Raw genomic sequence first — 12,077 nt, forward strand, 5'->3', positions numbered from 1 at the left:
TACACACACATATATAAATTAAAATTTGCTGTTATTTTATGCCTCTTTGGTAGCCCCACAAAGCACTTTGTACTCTGAGTACATTTTTCTTTGTCTTACCTTTTCCTTGTCCTAAAAACAGAAATTCAGATTCTTTAGACACAGGAAATACAATGAAGTTTGTATTTCTTGCAGAGTATTTTTATACTGATTAAAATTGAAAAACCCTGAAAAAGGGAACTGCAAAGCAGAATGGAGAGGTTGTATGATATCACTGTGTTCTCCTTTGGTGGAAGCTTATACACTTTTTAAAATGATTTAATTAAACCTGACAGAATGGATTATTTAGAAGCTGTAGTAAAAATTCAGTTGACAGATTAATTTTCAGTTAGTTGTACTTATTTTGATAGCTTTTTTGTGCTTCTTTTAAAAGCTTTTCTATGTGGTGATATTATACATGAAAAGAACTGGCATGCTTAGTTGTTGACTGAAATTTATATTTTACACTGCATTCATTCTGTTATATTGCATTCATTCTGTTTATTCTAACCACTGAATTTAGCAATTTTTCTTAGGAAGAATTGAAAATTAGAATTTTTCTTAGGAAATTTGCATTTAATTTTACCTCCTATACCACCAACCTTATTCCTGATGTTTAATTTCCTAAGAATAACATAAAGAACTTTCATTTACCTGGAGAATATTGTATCAAAGAGAACAGAGGAGCAAGAGGCAACAGATTCATGTTTTGAGGGCTTATAGATGTGAACCATGACCATTGCTTGAAATACATCATGCCCTTTAATCTGGGCCTCCCTGGTGGCACAAGGGGTTAAGCTCCACACTATGAAGCAATCCACAGCTTCTGCAGCACGAGTTCCATCCCCGGCTGGCCAGAGAGAAACCCACATGGCGAGGCAGACCTCTCCTATCTTGCCCACTGCTCCCCTCAGCAGTGTATTTCAGTTGGTCTTCCTGTTCTGTTCCCCACTCTGTCTCTGGTGGATCCTCTCACCCTCCCACGCATCTGGCCTGTACTCCAGCTCTTGTATGCAGAAATAAATAAATCTGAAAAAAAAATCATCAATCTTGTGAGTTCAATCTTAAGTACTAGCCCTGTGTTGAATCCATAGAAATAAATGGAAATAAGGGCAGGAAGAATGGATACACAATAAGGTGGAATCTATCCTAAGAAAGAAACATGAGGCTGGGTCGAAGTTATGGTAGATTTGAGACTTAAGCAAGTGAAGAGTCATTGTAACAACAACATCAAAAAAAGATACGATAGAGTTAGAGCTAGAGTGAGAGGAAGACAGGGAACAAGAAAAGCAAAAAGAGAAAGTTTTAAGTGCTAGGATAGGAGGTGACCAAAATGTCAATGTTTTCTGATGGCATGTAAGATTATGACTAAATTTAAGTCATCAGATATAGTTAAAATGTCACTGGAAATGTTTGCAAAGAAAGTTTCAGTAACTATAAATGAAAGAGAATAGCTCTAGTGAAAAGGTTTGTGAGTTATGTAGAAATTTAAAAATTGGAGACAATGAATAATACTCTTCGAAGTCTGGCAAAAAAAAAAAAGAGAAGGAAAGATAAAAGCAGAATAAATAAGCAATATTGAGAGATAACCTAGCAAAGTAAATTACAGATAAATGAAAGAAAGAAGAGGCAATAAAGAAAAGATTAGTATTGGGCAGTATAGTAGGGAATAAATGTGATTTCAAGAAGGACAGAACACCTTTTGAGAAACTGAGGAAATAGGATAGAATCTGTGGTACAGAGAGGATTGAAAATTTCGATTTGGGGAGCAAAGAAGATATAGGGATTATCAAAGAAGCTCTTCACAGGAAACAAAGGTTATCAGCTAAGCAAGGAAGGAACAGAAATGACTTTTTATTCAGAATAAAACAATGTAGAATATGTCAAAGAGCCACTAAGAATAAGCCAGGAAATTTTAGTGTGGTGAGAATCTAGGAGCAAGAAGGTATTCATTAAATTACCTAGTAAATTAAATAAAACCAATTTCACAGCAGTTACCAACTGAAACGACATAGATACTACCATGGTATTTCTTTATCCAATCTATGAGATTATATTTATTCATCATAATTTAAAAGAGAGACAAATGTGAAATTCAAATGACTCAGATGTCTGCCTTCTTTGAATAATCCAAAGGTGAAATGTTTGTCTAACACTTTAGTAAACATTAGGAATCTTCTAAAATCCCTGAGCAACTCAGTAATATTTAAATAGTTTGAAAGAAATTTAATAGCTGAAGATTCAGTAAAACGTGGAAAGTAGCAGAGTTGTTAAACTGTACTTATTAAAGGAGTTTATCTTGGTGGAGCTGATACAATACTCATCTGAAGTCATAGTAGCCTTTATTTGCAGTATTAATGAAATGACCAAGTCATTTTCCTCTTCAAATTAAAGCTGCCATTGCTTCAAGTGAAAAGCTCCAGTAATCAAAAAAAGACAATTGCGAAAGTTCTTGAGTTAAATTGTTTCAGAATCTTAAAATTTATAATTATTTAATGGACATTTGCCAGTTATTCTTTATGAGGGGAATCTTTTAATTCCATATTTTTACCATTCTATGAGCTAAAAGCAGTTTTAATTTTTACATCTGTCAATGCCTTTGTAAAAATGATTGATTTTATGACTCTTCAATTACCTGCATGTTTATGTACAGTACACATTCTAAGTTAGTTGGTTAGCTTAGCTTCATCATTAGTAAATGTGTTAGTGAATTCCACGACCAAATTGATTTAACATTTTAACAAATACAAGGGTTGTTTTTTTTTTTTTTCTTGTTTACCATTTGAATCAAGACACTCTGGCTAAAATTACCAGAAAATATTATTTGTTTGGTGAGTATGATGTTTGCCTAAGATTGACATTCTTGCAGCTCTGAATTTACATCCCTTTAATACAATGTAAAATTCTCTGATGTGATATTTATAACTTGCCTGCAACCTGTTAGGAATTTTCAATAGACCCAATTATTGGGAACCTGTTCTTTCTGTGGGAATTATCAGTTTGGCTACAAAATTTTATGGCTCTTGGTTTTATTTCATGTAATAATTTAATAATAGTTGAATGGTAACCTTTTGGAATTTATTGATAAACTCAGTTTCAGCTCTGTCCAACCGATAGTTATTCACAAAGCCCTGTGATTTCTTATTATGTCTTCCTTTATTAATATACTACATTGTAAAGAAAGGTATAGAAACTATAAATTACCCAAGTAATTATCATCAATAGAAAATATCTACTTTTCTTTTGATAAATGTGCTGCTCAGTTTCAAAGATTATTTTCCCAAATTAAAGGAAATCAAAATATCCTATGACAATACACATCACAATCCAGCAGTAAAAAGAGAACTAAAGAAATTGCTTTTGTTACTTCCTCTATTATGACTTTCCCCAAGACCTGTATGAAGCAATTGTTTAAAATATAAGCTAAAACTGTCTCCTGTTGTAGATGACAAACTTGAATTGTGTTTATAAATCTTTCACTTTCCTATTTTGTTAGACTTTTTTTTTTCTTGATGGAAGCATAGTGGGTCAATACATATTAAGTGCTTAAAAGTGTTCCTTCAGTATATAGTATTGTTATTGATGTTGATGGTGATCATTTTAGCCATGATACTGTCTGATTCTCTGATCCTTCTTTTTTTTTTAACGATCTATTTTTTTGTATGTAGAAGAACTAGAGTATAGGCCAGAGGTGCAGGGGTTAAGAGGATTCACCAGAGACAGTGGGGAGCAGAACAGGCGGACTTACAGAACTGCACTGCTGAGGGAACAGTGGGTGAGACAGGAGATGTCTGCTGCGCCATTATGTGTGTTAGCTCCCTGGCAGGGGATTGAACTTAGGCCATAGCAGTGATAGTGCTGAGACTTAGCCCCTATACCACCAGGGAAGCCTTCTCTGATCACAGAACAGAGAAGTGGAGGAGGTCCCCAGTGGTACTGACTGGGTGGCAATTTGGTGGGAACAGCGCAAGGTTTATCATCCATTCCTTGTAAACTTCTTTTTCTTTACCCATAAAAAATAAGATATAAAGACCACATAAATCCTGGTCCCTTCTTGTTCTGACAGTTTGTAATATGTACTCTTTAAAAATCACATAAAAATGCAATTGAAATGTATGCAAATGAATTTAACACATGATTATTACCATTGGAACCCAAGCAAATGGATTACTTTTAAAGAAATTATTCAGAACAATGTTTAGTAGGCTTCTTTGTTATTTCTATGAGAGGCACTAATGGATAAATCCTTTTTATTGCTCTGGTGTGCTTTTTTTTTAAATATGCAAGAATGACTAATGGACATTGTTTTTTCCTTCTACTTCTTTTCAAGTACTTTGAAGCACTTTGAAATGCTATTCTTTCCTTTCAGATTCTTTCGCTTAGCATAACAGAGTTAAAATGTTTTGTTCTAGAACACAGCCTATAATTTTGGCACTTCGACCCTTATTGTAAAAAAAAGAAAAAGAAAAAGAAACCTTAAGTGTGTACTTACAGCATTAGCCATGCCACAAATCTCATGCTGCTGAAAGGGGAATATAGTCCACATTAAAAAAAAATAATAATTTTATTTTTTTTAAATATTTGCCGGCCACTGTTATTTTTAAGCATTATTAAGTGTGATTAATACACCAAAAATTGAACAAATTGAATGTATATATTTTGCTAAGTTTGGACATATGCTTCTACTCATGATGACATTAAGAGACTAAACCTATCTGAGCCTCCATAAAAGAAATGTTTATGTATTCTTTTGTTGGTTTGTTTGTATATTTGTTTTTGTAAGAAGAACACTTAACATGAGATCCATCCCCTGTTAACAAAATGAGTAAAGAAAACAATTTTGATGATACACATTGACTTTGACATCAAGTGACAGTCTGTTCAAACTGCAAAATGGCAAAGGCAAGAAATTTTACAGAATTTATAATAAAGAATACTGAGGGGAAAACGGAAAGTAGTTGGTGAACTATGGTCACATGATAGGCCTTGTTTTGGATAAGAAGACCCAGCATTGCCTCGACATTTGGGGATTGGTTGATGGATAGATTGTATTTATGATCAAGTGGAGAATTATCAGGGAATCAGTTGTGTAATAGTGTACCCCAAAAGCAGGAAAAGCTCCATTTTGCACTTAGAAAGTCATTTAAACACCCCTTAAAATACTTTAATGTGCACAATACCGTAGTGCTACCTATAGAAACTATGTTCTTACAGCAGATCTCAAGGATTATTTTGTCTTGCATAACAAACTTTATACCTATTGAGGAACAAATCCCCATTTCTCCCTCTTTCTAACCTCCCAAATTTGCCAGATATCTTGTCTGATCTCAGAAGCTGGGCCCAAGGTCCAGAAGTGGTTATTATTGCTTTGGAGAGATTAATTATAATGTGCCATTTAAAAAGATTCAAATATTAGTTGAAGGAAAGTTGATTTTAGCAAAAATCCTTCAAATCAAACTGCGCCAAAAGGGGAAAAAAGGTTGGCATGCTCTGCAAGAAGAGACAAAGAAAAGATTTATACACAGTGCAAAAGCATGGAAGGAAAATGATCTGATTAGTTGCAACTGAAAGTTTGTTGGCTCTTGGTAGTGGGTTGTCCTTAGTGTTTTGATTTCTTTACCTTGAGGCCTTTATAGACTTTGATTTTGGTTTGCTTGCATGGGCCACTGAAGCACTAGAGCCACCACAATCTAATGGGTTCTTGTTTAATTTATTTAGCAGACACCTAGTTTACTTTTTAAATAGAATTCTGCTTTCTTCTTTAGGAAGGGGAGAGAAGTTATGAGCAAAGATGTCTCTGTGGGGGTGGAGATTGTATTTTTTTTTTTCATGAAATTTGAATCTCAGCTAAATTGATGTCAACATTCTTAGTATCAACACTGAATTATTGCAGTTGTTTTACACTTGATGTTGCACTCTTTGGTGTCATTTGTTTACCTCAATGAATATTCTCCACCGCCCTTATTTATTTGCTTATTTATATTTTAAATTGAGACTTGCTTTCCTGTAGCAATAAATATAATTTATTCAGAATAAAGTTCCAAGAACTTTATTGGCGCAGCGGTTGAACGCTGGGCTGCGAAGCTGCGCATAGCCTCAGCAGCACCAGTTTGATCCCTGGCCGCCGATCTAGGGACCCACATGGCGTGCAGACCTCTCCTGCAGCCCACTGCTCCCCTCAGCAGTGTACTTTGTCACTCTGCCTGTTCTGCTCTCCGTTCTGGCTCTGGTGAATTCTCTCACCCTCTCGCACTTCTGACTGTACCCAATGCTTGTATGAATAAATAAATAAATCTTTAAAAAAAAATAAAGTTGCAAGAAAACTTTAAGACTCTGATTTTGCTTTTGTTCAGGACTAGTTCTTGTACATTACACAGTATAAACTTCCTCCATCACTTTTATTATTTGTCTTCCATATCATGGCACTCTTACATGCTCACCTACTACAATAGCACTCTTGTGCCTTAATAATGTCCACTAATTCATCTGTCCAATTTAAGTTGTTTTGTATTTTCTGGTACCATTTATATATGCCTCTAGGTAAAATGTGAGCATTTATTGAGTGAATGAGAACAAACTACGTTACCTTCATTTTAACCTCCTACACTTTGATTCACCCAAATGCCATTAGATGAATCAATTGAATACTGAAATTTAAAGGCACATCACCAGGAAGTTTCTGCTGACCATTTAATTAAAAACACAGCACATGAACAATACAAGAATTTTGGCTTTTTCTAAATTTTACATCAAAGCTTATTTTGCTTATACTTGAAAACATAAGGATACCTTTCTAAACACACTTGTTTAGCTTATCAGGGTGAAAAAAAATCCTTTAAAAATAACATTAAAAATTTTAAGACCATTTTTAAACAATGATTGAAATTAAAGTTTAAGACAGTGCTTGTAATAATGATACAATTCCAAATTTTACTTAGGTAGTTTTATATTTTGCAGAGGATTTTTATGATGTCCATTTTCACCATTAACTATAATTTTCAACAATACTAGTTTCAAAAATAGTTATATTTCTAACATAGTTATTGATGTTTAATTCAAACAAACTACAATTCTCCATTAAACTATCTTTATTCTTTTCATCTAACTGGCATTTCCATAAATACATTTTTTTGAAACTCAGTTACACTTAATTTTCATTTATTTCCACTATTCAAGTAGTTCCCTAATATTTAAAATGATAATAAAATCAAAATTAACTATTTTTTTAACTTGATAAGAAGCAGTTCTCAAAATTCAAACCTCTGATTCTCATTTCAAAACAATTTGATCATTAATTGGATCAGTTCAATTTTGCAGGTTTTCAAAGTCTCTCCATGCTCACTAAAAATCAGCATTGAAAATGAATGTTACATGCAAGCTGACCAGACTGCACTGGGACACATTAACTTGTTTTACATTGGTTTTAATATATCTTATATATCTTACCTCCAAATGTGAGAGCTAGAAAGTGAAATAGTAATTAGCGTGAGGTCCTTAATTTTATTTAAGTGTCTCAAACTGAACAAAATATTAAAGCTGGAAAGTTGCTTAAGTGTGAGTTGTAAACCCTACGATTCTACTAGCTCTGTATGTGTGTGTGTTTTCATGTTGCAACCTCAGTGTAAACTAAGCATGGAATTCAGCTAGAATTAGAATAAGCATCTGTGTAGAAGCAAATTATGTGTTGGTGCAGTGAGACTTTTGTAAGTCTCACTCTTGGAATTGTTAATTGAGTTTAGGGTAAAAATAGATGAAAAGAATCTTTGTTAATTAGATGTGGGCACTGTCTGGAAGTTGTTGTTAAATAGGTAAAGGCAAATATGAATTTAAAAAGACCATAATGAAGATCCCTGGAGTATTAGCATAAGGGGCAGACATGGTTTATTTTAAAAAAGTAGTTGAGAAATTTTCAAGGTAAGTTGTAATGCCCATGATGCATAATTATATATTAAAAGGCAAAGTAATGAAAGCAGGGTAATTTTGTATTCCTAGCCTAGAATAACTGAAGACATATTCTAACTGTACAAATTATTTTGCCAAATCAGGGCAGTAAACTCCCCTGATATTAGAACATGGAACTCTAGTCCTGACCTAGATAAATATTTGGATTGTGTATGCAGCTCATCACCTCATTAATTTTTAAAAGGCATTATAGGATAATTCTTTAAAAACATAAGTTTTAAAGGCATCAGACCTGATTAGAATAGCATTCTTTTTTTTTTTTTAGATTTATTTATTTATTTATACAAGCACTGGGTACAGTCAGAAGTGTGGGAGGTGAGAGAATTCACCAGAGCCAGAGCGGGGAGCAGAGCAGGCAGAAGGACCAAAGTACACTGCTGAGGGGAGCAGCAGGTGGCAGGAGAGGTCTGCGCGCCATGTGGGACCCTCCTCCGGTGGCCGGGGAGCCGCTGGGGATCGAATCAGTGCTGCAGAGGCTGCGGGCAGCTTCACAACCCAGTGCTCAACCACTGCGCCACCGGGGAGGCCCAATAACATTCTTTTTGTTTATGACCTCAGGTATATTAATTATTCATTCTCTGATAGTTTCTTCATTTGGAAAATAATATCCAATTTATTGGTTGGATTAAATGTGGTAATGTATGTAAATTACTGTTCACATATGTGACAAATAATTGTTCAATACATAACAGCATTATTATTGCTAGTAAGTCTCAACCAGAAATTTAATTTCTAAGCTCTTATTTCATATTTCTTTACCTTCCTTAACAAACATCATGGAAATGTCCTGGATCTTAATGTTCTTAATAAGATGAAAAGTCAAGTAAAACATTAATTTATATTGCTTTGGCTGAGGTGGGGGGGAGGGTGGGATGTTGAAGTAGTGTTGGTATGTTTTAAATTACAGGTTTACACCTTTTTAAAATGTATGACACCACAAGTGCCTATCAATAAAGTACCAATAACCCTGCACCACAGTCGATTGGACCGCCCACCCTTTATTCCCACCCCCTCTTTTTAAAGATTTATTTATTTATGCATACAGGAACTGGGGTACAAACCAGAGGTGCAGGAGGGAGTGAGAGGATTTACCAGAGACAGAGTGGGGAGCAGAACAGGCAGAGCTACTGAAATAAACTGCTGAGGGGAGCAATGGGCAAGGCAGGAGAGGTCTGCTGCACCATCTGGGTAGCTCCCTGGCCAGCCATGGATCAAACTAGTGCTGCAGAGGCTGCCAATAGTTTCACAGTGTCCTGCTTAATCCCTTGTACCACCAGGGAGGTCCCCTACCCACTCTTCTCCAGTAACCTTAGCTCTGCAGTCAGAATCCAAGGGATTGTTAGGTTTGTCTATTCCTTTGCTTTGTTTTTAATATGCCGCATAATTAACATAAAAGTTAATTATGTTAATTAACATGAATTAACATAAAAGTTAATTCATCTGGTATCTGTTCTTCTGACTTATTTCCTTTTGGGACTAATTGTAATGAATATACTATGTGAAAAACTTGGAGTTTATAATATTTAAGAGATATATTTGATATGGTATTTTCCATATGAATTTGATATTTTGATTGTTTTTTCCTAATTAAGGGCATTAACTTATCTTTTTACTGATTCATTCAGTAAGTTATCTTTACAGATGGTCTACTTTATTTTAGGCAATAGGACATACTTGAAATTTATAGGACTTACTAACCAATGAGAGTTAATCTTCAAGCTGAGTTAAATTTCATGTTTAAATAATTTCTTAAAGGTTTCTATTCACTAGTAAGAAGATTAAATAAAAGAGAATGCATATAATCTTAAAATGTACTACTTGGAACCATATGATAAGTCATGGATATTATCGAATATTGGTATACAACACTTGAAATACTAATTTTTTAAAAATTCACAATAAATAAAATTTTGTTATGTATTAATGATAATATAATTTATTGTTTTACACAAGACAAGATGTTAAGAATGTAGTATAAACATACATCTAGGAATTATTTCATTTTTGGTTGTTGCTTTGTTATCCATATCTATGTTGACTAACATGAAGAGAATGTGAAATATCTCAAGTACTCTAAATCTTTATCATTGTCATTTCTGCATGAATTAGGTTTACATTCTTTGTTTTTCAAGACCCATCATTATTTCATTCAACTTACTTTGATTTGATTGAACCATTCCCAGAATAATACATGCGGCTTCAGATGAAATATTTTCAGTAAGGTATTCTTTTGAAAATTATTCTCCTAGGAGATATAATGAGTATTTCTGCTAGGCAAATAAACAAGTAAAGTGACTAGGTAAATAAAGAAATAAAATATTAGGTTTTATGCACAAACCTACATGCAAAAGCAACAAGAATGTATTGTAGTTAGTGTCTGATGGCAAGGCACAGTGTCTCTGAGGAGTAGTATTTCAGCTAAGTTTTGAAAATTGGATTGTGTAAGACTTGTTCTAAGTTGGGAAGAAAGTTGCAGCTGAAACACCAAGTTTCTCAGTTCTAATAAGAAAGAAGCAAGTATATTTAAAGAGTGACAGAAAGGAGGCCACAATAGCGCAAGGATCTTGTAGGACAGTATATATCACACTGAAATCATTCTAAAATTTAAATGCATAATAATTAATTTTGGAAAACAGCAGCATATTTTAGGCAGCTGAGTAATGACACAATACAACTTAAGTTTAAAAGATAAATTTGGCTGCTTTGTGATGTTAGTTTGTAGATGGACAAGAATGGGAGTAAGGGAACTAATTATTTGGTGATTGTAGTGGTAGAAGAAAGAAGATTATCTACATAGGTATTCTATGTAGATATTCTTCATTATATGGTGACATGCTTTTTCAAAATGATGTGTCATATGTTCAGATGCTGGAAGTCACATGCAAAATCACCTGTTCTTATGAACATATTGAACACATCATGATCCATCTGTGCACTGTGGCAAGCAACCGGACAGCCTCTTGATGTCTTTTGTTTGCTTGATGATTATTGGTCTCTGTGATACACTGATCTCGTAATTTCAATATGTAATTATGTATGACTCAAACCTATTGTCCATTGAATACTACTGAAGTTGATTTCTCCCCAAACCACCAATGTTACAATATCTGATTTCATATTACTATGATATAAATATATTTATATTTTAATGTAAATTATATAAAATATATTTATATTATAGCTTATGATAATATAAATAAGCCATTATGCTTATAGAAATATTTTCAAAATAATTTGTATAAATAGCAAATATATTTTAAAACATCATTTTTAAAGTGCTAGAATGCTGCTTTCCACTCTGCATATCACTAAAATAACTAAATCTAGAACTGAGAATTTGTTTCCTAGTTGAACTATCTTGTCTATATAAGTGAGCTAAAAAATTTTTTAAGAATTCATTGCATTCTTAGATTTTTATTTTGGTAATTTAAATATATTTGAACTAGCGGTGCTAATATAATGGCCATTATAAATGACAGTAAGACTAATTCTAAGTGTTCATAATATTGCAACAAATATTTAAATCTAATTTTTGTATTTGCTTGGTTTAAAATTGTAGTTGTGCTATCTATGTAGGGTAAATGAATGTGTTTACAATTAGTCTTCAGTCTTCAATCTTTTCATTTCTGTTTCCTTCATGCTTCAAAAACATAGGTCCATATGAATTTCATTAAATGTCACACATTAATTTGCAATTAATTTCAGAATTAACTTATTGTATCACTGATATATTTGTATACATTTCCAATAAATAGATGTATTTTCTAACTGGAAAATATTTTCTTAAGTAAATTTCAAATTCCTATAAATATTCAAAGTGCTAAACTAAATTTAAGAATATTTTTGAAATAATGAGTAAATTAAATGTTCATTTTCTGATTGTTAGTATGCACTAGGTCTTTACATTAGAGTATATTTAATTTTTTTTACCTTATGCTCTATTTTAGATTTTAAAGGAATAGTTCTTTTATTTTGCAGATTGTTGCATTGCGGGAACAAAATGTTCATATACAAAGAAAAATGGCATCCAGTGAAGGGTCCACAGAATCAGAACATCTCGAAGGAATGGAACCAGGACAGAAAGTTCATGAAAAGGT

At 33.3% G+C, this 12,077-nt stretch overlaps 1 protein-coding gene across 10 annotated transcripts in view; it reads left to right on the forward strand.

Moving 5' to 3' along the window:
- Positions 1–12,077, forward strand: part of PPFIA2 (PTPRF interacting protein alpha 2) — a gene marked incomplete at both ends in the record, with an annotated part of 353,793 nt that overhangs the window by 240,058 nt on the left and 101,658 nt on the right. For all 10 annotated transcript variants that reach the window (XM_084254528.1, XM_084254531.1, XM_084254532.1 and 7 more), the window contains one exon: positions 11,959–12,075. In XM_084254528.1, the coding sequence (XP_084110654.1) occupies positions 11,959–12,075 (117 nt within the window). The remainder of the gene's footprint in view (positions 1–11,958; positions 12,076–12,077) is intronic.

This window comes from Talpa europaea (assembly GCF_964194135.1).
Source record: "Talpa europaea genome assembly, chromosome: 15".
In the NCBI taxonomy this organism is placed as follows: domain Eukaryota; kingdom Metazoa; phylum Chordata; class Mammalia; order Eulipotyphla; family Talpidae; genus Talpa; species Talpa europaea.